Here is a 14312-nt window from a genome sequence, read left to right as displayed (position 1 = left end):
AACTAATATGTCAAAAGGAATTTTAAAATTCATAATGACAAGTTTCATAGCCATTAAGTATATATTACCTGTATAAAAATGTAATTATGCTCTTCACTGTCCCATACTTGGTTCAGAGGTAGACAATAAGATACACTTTTGTAAATATCTATTTATTAATATGATACATAGTACAGGCCAGTTACCAATAACTATAAGTAATTAACATTCCACCACATACTTTTGGGAAAAGAAAGACCACAAACCATATCCAGACTGATTCACCTTCTATTTTTCCTATCTCTATGTTTTAGCAATAATTATCTGTTTATTCAAGATATTGAATAAAACTTTCTTTGGCATCATCTAAATTAATTTAAATATCTGAATAGTATAATTACTAGTACAAAGTAAAAGAATGTAAGCCACACCACATACCTCTGTGGAATAAAGACACAGACTCTGAAAAGGATTAAGAGCAATGAGTATATCTCCCACATAGATGTAAATCTGATCTCTGGAATAACACTTCTCAAGTTGCTCGGAGACTGTATTCTGTAATAAAATAAAATTTTTTTTTCTTAAAAATAATTTAAGGGTAGTTACAATTTAAATTTTTTTTTTTTTGCAACGTTTATTTATTTTTGGGACAGAGAGAGACAGAGCATGAACGGGGGAGGGGCATAGAGAGAGGGAGACACAGAACCGGAAACAGGCTCCAGGCTCTGAGCCATCAGCCCAGAGCCCGACGCGGGGCTCGAACTCACGGACCGCGAGATCGTGACCTGGCTGAAGTCGGACGCTTAACCGACTGCGCCACCCAGGCGCCCCATGGGTAGTTACAATTTAAAATGTAAACAGTAATAAATAAAACATCTGGAATCTGGACCAAGGATCAGAAGGAAATAGATATGCTGATAGTAAGAAGTATAACGTTGGGTCAGCAACTATCCTTCCACTTGGCAGACATTTTCTTGTTTTGAGAGCCATAGAAGTATGGCATTGTTCTGTGCGTTTTCCAAAGGTCACGTGAGATATTACAGGGATATTATATGTAGAAAGCCTTCCAGGAAGTAAGTAAATGTGGAAGATGAAAAAAAAGAGAGAAAAGCCAATAGAAAAGGGAAGGGAAGATACAGTGAACATGATTTTATTCCAAATCAAGGTTATTTAGTGGCTCTGTAGAATATCTTAGCCCTTTGCTGAGACATTTGGCTTTATGAGGTACAGTGAAATGTGTGGAGAAGTAACTTTCATAGTTGATAAATCACGAGTACATGGAATCAATTTTAATAGTGTCAGAAATCATCATTTAAGACATGACACGAGAATAGCAAAACATCATAGCTCAAAAGAGACAAAAACAAAAGCACAGACAACAGAAACAAATAAACCCAGTGTTTAATATATAGGTCAGCAACATGATGAGTAAAGTCTTCTTTATAATATACAAATCCAGAAATTCACATCATTGAAAAATGTGGTATGAAAAGATTCATAAAGGTGCTGGCAAATCTCTGACTTGCGAACACTACTTGATTACAAGATATTTGATGTTCCCAAGAAAGATTATTTCGGGCAAGTACTTCAGTTGTTTAAGCCACCCTAAATTTACCAAATGACTACTTCTGTTCAGAAGATGTCTCCTGATTTGTTGAATCTCAAAGGAAAATGTTCTGGCATGTATCAGATGTATTAAAAAAAAAAAAAGTTGATCAGGCAGGATAGAGATCCCAACTTGTTATTGAAAGGGAGCTACTTATTTCTCTAATGATCTGATTATCCGGAATGAAGGGAGATGAGAGGAAGGGAAGCTAAAGCTATAATTTACTGGCTTGTATTTGTACCTTCATAAGAGATGCTTGAGATAGCTGTGAGGCACTGGGTAAGAAGCGTCAAGTAGAATTCACTACCCTGAAGGCCCAGCTCTCTGAGAGCAGGGGATCTGGGACCCCACAAGCAGGACACTGACCCTAGTTAAGACAGACAGGCTCTTGAGGTTTCCTAGAAGCCTCTGGGTATAGACACTGAGAGTGGAACAGAAGAGGAAATAGAAGGAGGATGCCACATTAGAGGTTGTAGGAAGCAGACCATTTTCTGACCTCAGTAAATCATCCCTCTGAGCTTTCTGGAAAGAATTCAGAGGAAAAAGGGTCTGTAACTTATAAGCAACTCATGCTAGTGGGAACCCACACCTTTGTAACCTGACTATAAAAAAAAAGAAAAAAAACTGACGTTAGGCTGGAAAGATCTGGAAATTTAAGTTATACGTATTAAAAGTGAAGATGGGAGAGATAATCAGGAAGCTAAGAGACATTGCATACAGATGCTATTCAAACAACTTCCTGTTCATATCTATAAGTTAAACAAAATCTAGAATGTTTAAGTTTAATTAAGCCACGTTTCTTACCTCATCCAAAACTTCTAGGGTTGCTAAATCGTCTACATCCTTCAGAGTGGATATTAGTGATCTACTGAAGTTACTTTTCTTGGTGTGAATACGTTCATGTCTGTGGAGCAGTACAAAGAGAAAAATCCTTTCTGACTTGAGAACATATCACTGATCATAGCGGAAGTAGGTTTTAGATATATAGGAGATTAAAAAAACTACGAAGCTGGTTTCCTAAATTCAATGATGACCACTTATCAGAAAATAGCCTAATATATTTTATCTGTTTTCTCCTCTCTATTGGAAAATTACAACATGTCAAGCTTACCTCACAGATGATGAAAAAAGTCCATTAATTCTATCAAGAACTCTCCTATATATAATTTTCTTGGAAGCTTCCTCTAAATTCCTATGTGTGACTTAATCTGTTACAAATTGGTGAGTCAGAGAGACCTGAATTCATTAGATTTCCAATTTTGTCTGAGGTAGTGTCAGACCATTGGTGGCCAAGGAATGGCAACATTAGAAATTATTATTCATCAGTTTTTAAGAGAAATACAAAATAAACCCCATTGTGAATTTTCAAATGGTTAGACGCACGTAGAAAATTGGTTTCAGGCACTAGGAATTTATTTTCAAAGGAAACATTTCACCAACTTCAGAGAACAGCCAAAGATTCTTGATTTGACACGAAGGCTGTGTAAGCTGCTGAGATAGACACCATGGTTTGTTTCAACTTTTCTGGCCATGAAATTCTCATCTACTTGGTGTCTTGAACAAAACTGTATTTTCAAGGTTTATTTTTGGAGATACAGTAGACTTTTGAAACAATGTGGGGTTAGAAGTTCCAATGTCTCCACAAAGTCAAAAATCCAGGTATAACTTTTGACTCCTCAAAACTCAACTATAGTGTTGACCAGAAGCCTTACCGATAACATAAAGTTGATTAGCACATATTTTCTATGTTATACATATTTTATTCTGTATTCTTACAATAAAGTAAGCTAGGAAAAGAAAATACTATTAAGAAAATCATGAAGAATAGGGGTGCCTGGGTGGTTCAGTGGTTAAGTGTCTGATTCTTGATTTCAGCTCAGAGGTCATGATCTCATAGTTTGTGAGATCAAGCCTCACGTTGGGCTCTGTGCAGAATTCTCTCTCTCCCTCTCCCTCTGCCCCTCCCCTGCTCACACTCTCTCTCACCCTCAAAATAAATAAAATTAAAAAAAAAAGAAAATAATAAGAGAAAATACACTTACAGTGTTATATCGTATTTATTGAAAAAAATCTGCATACAAGTGAACCAGTGCAGCTCAAACCCATGTTGTTCAAGGGTCAACTGTACTTTTAAGCATTTGAATTTGTCCATTCGTAAAAGGAATAGACTATGAGGAATAACAAGAGCCATACCACTTACTCAGTAGACTTTAATGGTTTCTCATTGCTTAGCGAATTAGGTCACTATTTTTTAAATTTTTTAATTCCAGTGTAGTTAACATAGTGTTATATTCATGTCAGGCATACAATATGGTGATTCAACAATTCCATATACTACTCAGTGTTCATCAAGATAAGTGTTACTCTTAATCCGTTTCACCTGTTTCATCCATGCTCTCACCTACCTGCCTTCTGGCAACCATCAGTTTGTTCTCTATAGTTAAGAGTCTGTTTTTCGGTTGGTCTCTTTTTTTCCTTTGTTTGTTTTGTTTCTTAAATTCCACATATGAATGAAATCATGGTATTTGTCTTTCTCTGACTAGGGTATGTCACTTAGCATTATACTCTAGTTCCATCCATGTTGTTTTGTTGGCAAAATTTCATTCTTTTTTTGGCTGAATAATAGTCCATCACACACACACACACACACACACACACACACACACACACACACACACCACATCTTCTTTATCCATTCATCTATCAATGGACACTTGGGCTGTTTCCACAGTTTGGCCATTGTAGATAATTCTGCAATAAACATAGGACTGCGTGTATCCCTTTGAATTAGTATTTTTGTTTTCTTTGAGTAAATACCAAGTAGTGTAATTCCTGGATCATATGGTAGTTCTACTTTTAATTTTTGGGGGAACTTCCATACTGTCTTCCACCATGGCTGCACCAATTTGCATTCCCACCAACAGTGCATGAATGTTCCTTTTTCTTCACATCCCTGCCAACACTGGATGTTTTAGAATTAAGTCACTATTGATAAATTGTCCCCACCTCTATCTTTGGCCAGCCCCTCTTTTGGTTCACTGGATTCTGTCTTCTCTCATTTATTCAAGGACACCACTTCCACTGGTTCCTCTCTCATTCCCAACATCACTCATTTTTCCCTCTCAGGTATTATAGTACTTGTCTGAAAAGAAACAAACACAACACCCTTTCTTGAGTTCCAATTTCTTTCATCTACTCTTTTATTTCCTCGCTTTATAGCAAGAAAAATCCTCAAAAGAATTATCTCTACTTAATTTCTTTCCATCCTTTAAGAAAACCCATTTCAGTCAGGCTGCCATTTCTTACTCCATGGAAATAGCTCTTGTTAAGAACATTAATGGCCTTACACTGCTAAATCCAATGGTCAAGTCTAAGTCCTCATTTTACTTAACGTACTGGCAGCATCAACAAACTCCTTCTTAAATATACTTGTTTTAGTGTCCTGTACACTTCTCTTGATTCTCTTCCTTGCCTCACTGGCATCTCCACCTGAGTATCTTTTTCTGGTTCCTCCTCATCTTTCTAACTGTCACATTTGGGATCTCTGGAGCTTCAATCCTTGTGGTTATTTTCTTCTGTATCTACTCACTTCCTGATTTCAGAGCTTTAAATACCACTTACGCATTGACAACTCTGCTGATCTCCAGACTTAAGCATCCAACTGCTTACTCAACACTTCACTCAGAAGTCTAACAGGCAGACTTAACACATCCCAACCCCTCCTGAATATGCAGCCCCAAACCTGCTCCTGTCCCATAATTCTTATCTCAGTAAATGGTGACTCCACTCTCCTGATTGTTTATGTTAAAAAGCTTAGGGATCCTTAGCTCTTCTCTTTCTCTCATATCTTTCATGCAATCTACATACAAATTCCATCAGCTTAATGTCAAAGTCCATCTAGGACCAACAATATCCTACCACCATCACCTCTGCCATATTGCATCCCACTATCACTATCTCCTCCCACCCAGGAAGGTTCCCTGCTGCCACCTTTGCCTTCTACATTCTTCTCAACATTGCAGTCAGTAAGATTTACCCTTTGTTTATATTATTTCCTCTTCAGCTGTATGATGAAACTTTATGTTCACAGCTCACCTCAAATGTCACCTCTTAAAACTTCTCAGCATGATTCTATACATCCTTCAGGACAAATATTTTAGTTATGGCATTTCAGCCCATCATTTGTATATGAGCCCTATTTCCTTAACTAGACTGTAAAGTTCTCTGGGGATTTCTCAACCTATGGAGCTGGAAAAGCTGGATGTCCATATGCAAAAATAAAAAAAAAAATCTAGACACTAACCTGGCCCCTTTCACATAAATTAACTCAAAATGGATCACAGACCTAATTGTAAAATCCGAAACTGTAAAACTCCTAGAAGATAACATTGGAGAAAATCTTGATAACCTTGGGTTTGGAAATGAGTTTTTAGATATAACACCAAAAGCACCATCCATGAAAGAAAAAAATCAGTAACTTGGACTTCATTAAAATTAAAAACTTCTGCTCTATGGAAGATACTGTTAGAGAACAAAAAGCAAAGCCACAGACTGGGAGAAAATATTTGCAGATCACCCTGATAGAAAACTTGTATCTAATAATGGGGATAGTTTTACTTCTATTTTCAACTCTTAGATTCCCCAATTTCGATAGCATTTACAAAAATTTACAAATATACACTTATTGGTATGGATGATTTAGTTAATATTTGAATCCATTATTACTCTGTAAACTCCAAGATGCATGAGGCTGTGTGTCCTTGGTTCCCCCTTGTACCTTAGGAACAAGCAGATTTTTTAAAACATAGTAGGTCCTCAATAAATGTTAGTTGAATGAATGAGTCAATATATATCCTGTACAATTTCTGGCACAGAATTTCCACTTAGTTGGTCTCCATATTTGCTGAATTCAACAGGTATCATCTTATTTATTCCCCTATTTCCAAAGAGACTCATACTATTTTTGAGAAAACAGAGAAAGAAGTCCAATTATCCATTTAATTGCAGAGCCCTGAGTTTTTCATCTGTTTTTATGGGCTGATTTGGTAGCTAAAGACTGTTCCTAGAGAATTACAAGAAACAGATGGTGAAGAATATGGGGATCAATATTTGGCTGGCTGCTACACTCACTCTTCCACTCCTGTAAATTCATCCTCTGATGCTTTTGGTATTAGTGTCCAAAAACTGAGAAAAGATATTATTGTAATGACTGAAAACCTCAGATGGCTCCCCATTTTCTACAACATGAGTTAAAAACTCCTTGGCATGGAATTCACAGCCCTTCACAGCCTTGTCTCAAAGAGCCTTTCCAGCAGCATCAACTATCATCTCTGTACAGAACATTCCCCAATATGCCAAGTATTTCGAGATTCTGTGTTTTGCTCATTCTTTCTCTGCCTGGAATTATTTTCCTTCCATGTCTGGCAAAGTTCTACTTTATCATACAAAGTCAGGCTCAAATAACATCCTCTCTGTGAAGCTTTTGCAGGACTTTGCAGAGAGAATGCACTACTAGCAGAGAAGCTTTCATATTTAAGTAGGAATGTTCATCATTCCTAGTGGACTAGGAGAAACTTGTGGGCAGAAACCAAGCATTACTCATCTTTCTATGCCTGGCATCAAGGATACAGATGCATGAAATATGTTGGCAGCTTGAATCACCATACTGAGCCCCACCCAACTAGCCAGTATGCCAAGAATATTATCTCTTCGTGTGACCAACCCTATGTCCTTCTATTTTAGTTCATATCCCATAATTTCTGGCAAACCTTTTAATTAAGCCAGCGGGCCCCAAAACCTACCTGACATACCATCTTTCTGACCTCTTACCGTAATACGCTTGTAATATCCACAGAATTCAATTCTGTGATTCACAGTTTTAATGGGAAATATGAAATTTCGCTTTTTTTATATATATGTACCCAAGTGTGCAGAGGTTGTCAGGCCGATACCTGTTGGGGAAAAGGGGAATAACATGCACGGGGGCCTGGAGGCAGGAGGGCATACGTTGTGTTCCTTGGACTTAGCGAAGGGCCCTGCGGCTGAAATGGTGACAGGGACAGTGGTGCGTGGTGAGGCTGGACTCCAGGCATAATGGGAAGCCACTGAAGTATTTCAATGAAGAGGAAGACTGGAAATGATGGAGTAGAATAGCCTATTGTAGTAAAGAAAAAAAATCACTGTACTCTAAAAATAAACATCATCACTAATGTATCACTAAGGACAGCCAAGAAAAGTTAAAATTCTAGTAGTGAATATTTTATAATTTAGGGTCATATTCTAAGAACATATTATAAATGTGGCATTTCAAACTAGTAGATAAAGAAAAAATTCAAGAAATTGGGCCAGAACAGCTAATTAAACATTTGGGAATCATGTACCTTATGTAAAAATATATTCCAGCTGGATTAATAAACTTAACAGATTTAAAAATATAATCATAAAGTTCTAGGAGAAGATATAGAAGAATAGTTGTGTAATAATAATGGGGTAGGGATGGAATTTGTAAGTATGATAAGATAGAAAAGAGAATAAAAAATATGGGGTAGATGTGACAGGATAACAATTTTCATAGTATAATAAAAACACAAGCTATAGGAAAATAAAAAAATATTTGCAGTGTACATATATGATGGAAAAAAATCAATGTTTAATATATCAAGAACTTTTGAAATTCAATAAAAAGAACACTGAAAATGAGATACCATGAGAAAGTAGGATTTTAGGCTTTTCTATTTAGATTTGAGAAGATAAATCTATCCCTCTCATCATTTCCTAAAAAGACACGTTATCACCAGAAAATACTGAAACCTAATAATCTTCCCTAGATTGATGGCATTAAAACAGCTGAATCATATCATCTCTGCTGCCTCTTCCAGTCCTAGAATTCTATAATTTGTCAACTTAATGGGCTTGATAATTTTGTGTATTGATTAGGTATATTACCTAGGAGACGGATGATTGCTTCATCATGAAGAGAAAAATGTAGAGTCATTTTCTGTGACTCTAAAAAACTTTTTTTTTAAATCACTTATAAAGACTTTATCAGGGTGATTGTGAAGATGGCTTGGTCCTACTCTAGAACATGACTCCTCTATTTTCTTTTCAATTCAACTCAAGGGTAGAGGGGCTGAGGGATGCAGAGCCTGGTTGAACAGGTGACAATAATGTGTAAAAAGTCAGGGTGGATTATGGATTGACTGAAAAAGTATTAGACACTGAAGTAAATTCTCAGATGCTTATATAGAGAATCAAAAATTATTTCTGGCTCAGTTGGTTAAGTATCTGACTCTGGATTTTGGCTCAGGTCATGATCTCACGATTCATGAGATCAAGCCCCACGATGGGCTCTAACAGTGTGGAGCCTGCTTGGGATTCGCTGTCTCCCTCTCTCTCTGCCCCTCTCCCAGCTCACACTCTCTCCCTCAAAATAAATAAATAAACTTTAAAAAGTTATTTCTGAAGCTATATGAACCCTTTCCTTTGTTTAGATCATAGTATTAATGACACCCAAGTAGTATTAAAAGCATGGGCTCTAGAATCAGAATGCTCAGAGAAAACAACAAAAGAGTTTGTGAGGATAAACAAAAATAGATTTCATGTAAGATGTTTATTTAGAATGGGCACTTGAAAATGCCTAATATTTAATAGCTATTATTACTCAAACTGTGGCTCGACCACTTACTAGCCATGTAGCCTTGGACAAGTAACTTACTCTGCTTTCTCAGATATAAAATGGGAATAATAATAGTCTGTTTCATAAGGTTGTTATGAGGTTAAATTAAATAATACATGCGAAGTGATTCATTCAGTACCTGCAATGCTTAATAAATTTTAGCTATTATTGTTGCTTTTATGGTCATGGGTTCGATCTTCATATACTTTATATTTAATATTTTATTTTAATTTATATTTAATTATATTATAAATTTTTATTTCTATTAATTTTATATTTAGTGCTCTCCATCTCTTCCCACTCCAGATACCCTTCTACCTTCAACAAATGTAACTTGTAAATACACGACACTGGACTCAGCATAAACCAAGCAAGAAATGAGAAGAATTTGGGCCCAGGTCTTGCTAATGGAGGATTCATGAATATTCTTGTCTTCTCAGGATTTCATTGTGTTTATTGTTAAGTCCTATGTATACCCTGATGGTAGCATCTCAGCAGGAATTATGCATTCTATCAGATGACAGGGAAACAAGCAAACTCTTTCTTTTCTTCTCCTCTCTATTCTCACTGCAGTGTTCAAGGCTGACTTTAGAGAACAGGGCTGAAGCTTAGATGGTGCACTGTGAAAAGACACACAGCTGCCAGGCACATCTTGGCTCCAGCACACCCATCTCCCTGACCATTTCTTGCTGGTCAGGGCAGAGTGGTGCTCTCTGCCAGGCCAGCTTAACTGGAGAAGGCCCATGGTCGCTGGAATTGCCTATCTGTGTTTCTCCCATATCTGTATTTCTGCACCATCAGTTACTGTTAGACAGGGTCATTGGAATGGGCTGCTCTGGAAAGCATGGTCAACACTGCTGTCACTTGGTTAGGTCTTAACGTTTATGGAGACAAAGCGAAAAAAACCCCAACAGTTTCAGCTGTCATAACAAAGCACATTTATTATATTCTTTCATGTGGCACTGAGGCATGATTAGTTGCATCAGTGATATCATTGTTCAGCTTTAAAATTAGCTTAACATTTAAAAAGCTACCCAATTAATGCACAAGATCACAGGGTGTAAGAGTGAGAAGAACAGGTAAATATATTACAGTCCAATTTCCTTCCATTTTATGAATTGTCAGCAAGCCTGTGATATGTCCAACCTTTTGGCAAAACTCAAATGAAGCAGATGATTGATATGACATCTCCATCCTGTTTGGGTTTGTTAGGCTTTCCCCCTCCAAACACACACACACACACACACACACACACACACACACACACACACCAGGTAGAGCTTTAAATTATACATGTTTCAACATCTATTACTGCATTCACTCATTCAATAAATATTTAAATTTCTACAGCATCCAATATATTTCAGGCAATTCAGAGCTGGGCTAAAGCTATGAGGAAAACAGAAGATAGGGTCACCTGCTCAACAGAGCACACACTCTGATGAAACAGTTAACAATGCACATATAAACAAAAAAGTTAAGATAATTTGGGCTAGGGCTGATATGTTTCGATAGATTCATTTTCAAAGAAGAAGATGTTAAAATCAAGGATGTAGCTGTGGCTATTGCTACAAATACTACTCAATTAATTGATAAAGCTGTATTTGCTCACATGGGTTTTGAAAATACATAATCATTCACAGTTAATTAAGGTATATACAACAGGTGTATAAAAGCTTTCTCCATAAGTTAAACATCTTAAAAGCTATTGAAGTTTCAATGAATAAGAAAAAAAAAATATTCTATGAATGAAAATTTTAAAAAGATCAGCAACTGAGAAAATCTTTTACATCTTACATGTCTCTTTTGGTCACTAATGTATCCTAGGGACCTAAACAGTAGCTGGCAGATAGCAGGTAGTCAATAGATAAATGTAGATTGAGTAAATGAAAAAGCAAATGATTATCTGTCAAAGTAAGATATTTAGTCCAATCTTCATCACTACCTTAATATGATATCCATGCTTGTTTGAAACAAACTTAATTCTTTGGAGACTGTATAGATAAAAACTTTGAATTTTTCCCAGTATAATATTAGGTATTTTTTAAAATGAGTAAGTACACCTAGATTTCCAAAAAATATGTAAATGTTTCTATAATTTCATACATTAGTGATATCTAATCAATCACAATTGCTACTATTTTGGTGAACCTTCATTTTTCTGGTGTCTAATTTTTTAAACAATGCATACAACAATTTGTTAGATTTAACTACATACCAAGTATCAGACAGTAGATTGTAAGGCAAAATTTTTTAATAATTAAAAAAATACATGTTTATAGAAAGTGAAAGCTATAGATTTCAGAAGTGCATTTTCTTTAGAATCCTCTCATCTATGTCATTTTTCAATCCAATTCATTTTACTGAGACCCTGCTCTGTGCAAGGCACTGTCCTAAGTGTTAAGGGATTACTGTAGGTGAAAAGAGATCCAAACCATATGTTCAATGAGTCTCAATCAAGTGGGAGCTATAAATACATTTAAAACAACACAAGACATATGGCAAGTGCCAAACTGAAGTTAAATTAAATAGCAAGGAAGCAATAATCCCCTTCTGGTGAACAGGGAATGGTGCTTAGCAGATTTAGCATTCAATCTTGGCATTTGAGTACGGACAGGGTTCCACAACCTGAGGAAGAGTATTTGTATGTGGGTGGTGACTGGCAGGTGGTCAAATCTGAGAGAGAGTAGCATGTGTGGATTGACCAGAGAGGGCATGTGCCCCAGGACAGTGACAATCTACTGCAGCCAGAAGGCAGAGTGCTAGTGTGGGAGAGGCTAGAGGTTGAGGAAACTGGGATGGCGGAGGGCATGACTGCTGAGAAACACAGAGGTCTTCAATGCATTCAAATTCCAAATATCCAAAGAGCAAAGCACACTCTTCTGCAACAAAGCCTAGAACTCCTCCAGCACTTGTCTCACTGGCTGACCCATCATCTAATTAACTGCACACACCAGAAATCTCCATCTCTCTAACCTCCTATATCTACTCCATCAACAGATTATGTCGTTTTCATCTCCTTAAAATATCTGAAGTCTTAATTTCTCTCCATCTCCACTGAGGAGATGAGAGCCCATTAACCAAGGTTGGAAACAGTGAGAAAGACAGGGAAAAAAATTGATGTCATGAAAGCTCCAGAACACATGTAGGAACAGCTCAGAAAGGTTGCCTGGAGTTGCTGACTTGACACATGGGTAAAAAGGGGCATTTCTTACAAATGAACAATATTCTGCTCTCCTTCTAACTCTTAAACCAAGAGGGTATTGAATAAGACCTCAATGTCTATTTCTGAGTAAAACCTCCACTGCTACTCCCTTGATCTTTAAGTTCCCATTATTCTTATTGGATTATGACAAATAGTGAGAATGACCATATATATATATATAAATTTAATTTTATTTATTTTGAGAGAGAGAGAGAGAGAGAGAGAATGTGAACAGGGGAGAGACAGAGAGAGAGGGAGACAGAGAGAGAGAAAATCCCAAGCAGGCTCTACATTGTCAGTGCAGAGCCCAATGCAGGGCTCCATCTCATGAACGGTGAGATTATGACCTGAGCCAAAATCCAGAGTTGGATGCTTAACTGACTGAGCCACCCAGGAGCCATGAGAATGACCTTTTTAAATAAGTTAGATGTCAGTCTCCAATCAATACCCTCCAATGGCCTGATGTTACTAAGAGAAAGGCCCCATGTAAACTGACCTGTCCCTACCTACTGCATCAGATCTTGTCACCCCCTGCTCCCTCCTGGCAGGGTTTCCAATACTTGGCGCGGTCTTGCCTGAGGGGTCTCCGGACTCTTCCTCCACCTGCAGAGCCACAGGCTGATGTACCTCCTCCATTGGGAGGTCCCGGCTGATGCCCCTCTTTAACATGGCAGTTCTACCCTCCCCCATCCCTCCAGGAAGTTCAGTCCTCCTTACCTTTCTCTGTATTTCCTTTAGTGTATATCACCATCTTACATATTACATAGTTTACTTATTCTATTTTGCTTTGTTTGTTTTTTCATCTGTTGACTGACTTACCCCTTACTCCTAGACCAGATTCCTTCAAATGGTAGGTTCTCAAAATACATTTTTCAAACAAAAGGAGTGATAGGTTGCTTTACAAAATGTTCATCTATGGAGCCAAAGAAATTTTATTATTTTTTTCTCTGATTATAAACAATTGGAATGCTCAAAGAAAAAGTATATACGTACACATATGTTTATACTTCAAGATAATTTTACACTTCTAACATTTTCCTTTTGCCTTCATTTTATAGAATTGGTTTCCATTCTTGTTACTTTATTATTTTATTTCTGAAAGACTTGGAAAAAGCAAAGTCAGAATCCTTCTATCGGATTTTTGTCCTCTTGTGTAAAGTACAGCTTGTTAAACAGATTATCTTTTTCATTTACTCTGTCATACTGAAGAGACATAGTTTCAGACTATAAATATTTTCTTTCTGTGTTGTCAAAGGTCACAAATACCCTTAGGGTGGATATTACAGCTCCACTTGTAATTCAGTTCTACACACTGAAAAAAGAAACAACTACTGCTGCCTGATGTTAAATTTTTATCCTTACTATTCAGTTGTACTGTTATAATGCAACAGCTTTATTTGCTTTTAATTTGGTAAAATGCACTCTTGTAAATACCAAGCTCTATGCTGTAAGGTGATTCAGGAGTCACTGGGGGTTGTACAGAAATCCTTTATCAAACACAAATCTAATCAATGGTTTTGTTTTAGTTTCCTTATCCATCTTTAAATTCCAGTAACTAAGTCACAACTGGTGGTACCAATGGGGGTACAGGCTCTCACTGGTATGCTCGGGAAGACCAGTTTTTATTTACCTGCACTTGGACCCCTTTGGCCAAGTACGTACTTCTGACATGGTGGGGAGGAGAGCACACACCAGCCTGGCCAGCCAGATCAGCAGGTCAACTCTGGCAATGACAGCAGTGATGGACGTTCACAGTTACCCAGCAAGCCCCCACCACATTTTTAATTGCGTTTTTCATTCACAGAGCTCTTCCTCTCTCACATATAATTTTGTAAAGATGTGCTTTC

At 37.1% G+C, this 14312-nt stretch overlaps 1 protein-coding gene across 1 annotated transcript in view; it reads right to left on the bottom strand.

Annotated features, from left to right (window-relative positions):
• Positions 1 to 14312, bottom strand: part of MYO3A (myosin IIIA) — a 229463-nt gene that overhangs the window by 138282 nt on the left and 76869 nt on the right. Inside the window, 2 exon segments of the mRNA XM_032593843.1 lie at positions 418 to 534; positions 2390 to 2489. Coding sequence (XP_032449734.1) covers positions 418 to 534; positions 2390 to 2489 — 217 coding nt within the window.

Source organism: Lynx canadensis, chromosome B4 (genome assembly GCF_007474595.2).
Source record: "Lynx canadensis isolate LIC74 chromosome B4, mLynCan4.pri.v2, whole genome shotgun sequence".
NCBI lineage: Eukaryota > Metazoa > Chordata > Mammalia > Carnivora > Felidae > Lynx > Lynx canadensis.
The sequence above is the reverse complement of the archived record's forward strand: the minus strand, read 5'-3'. Positions and strand labels throughout refer to the sequence as shown.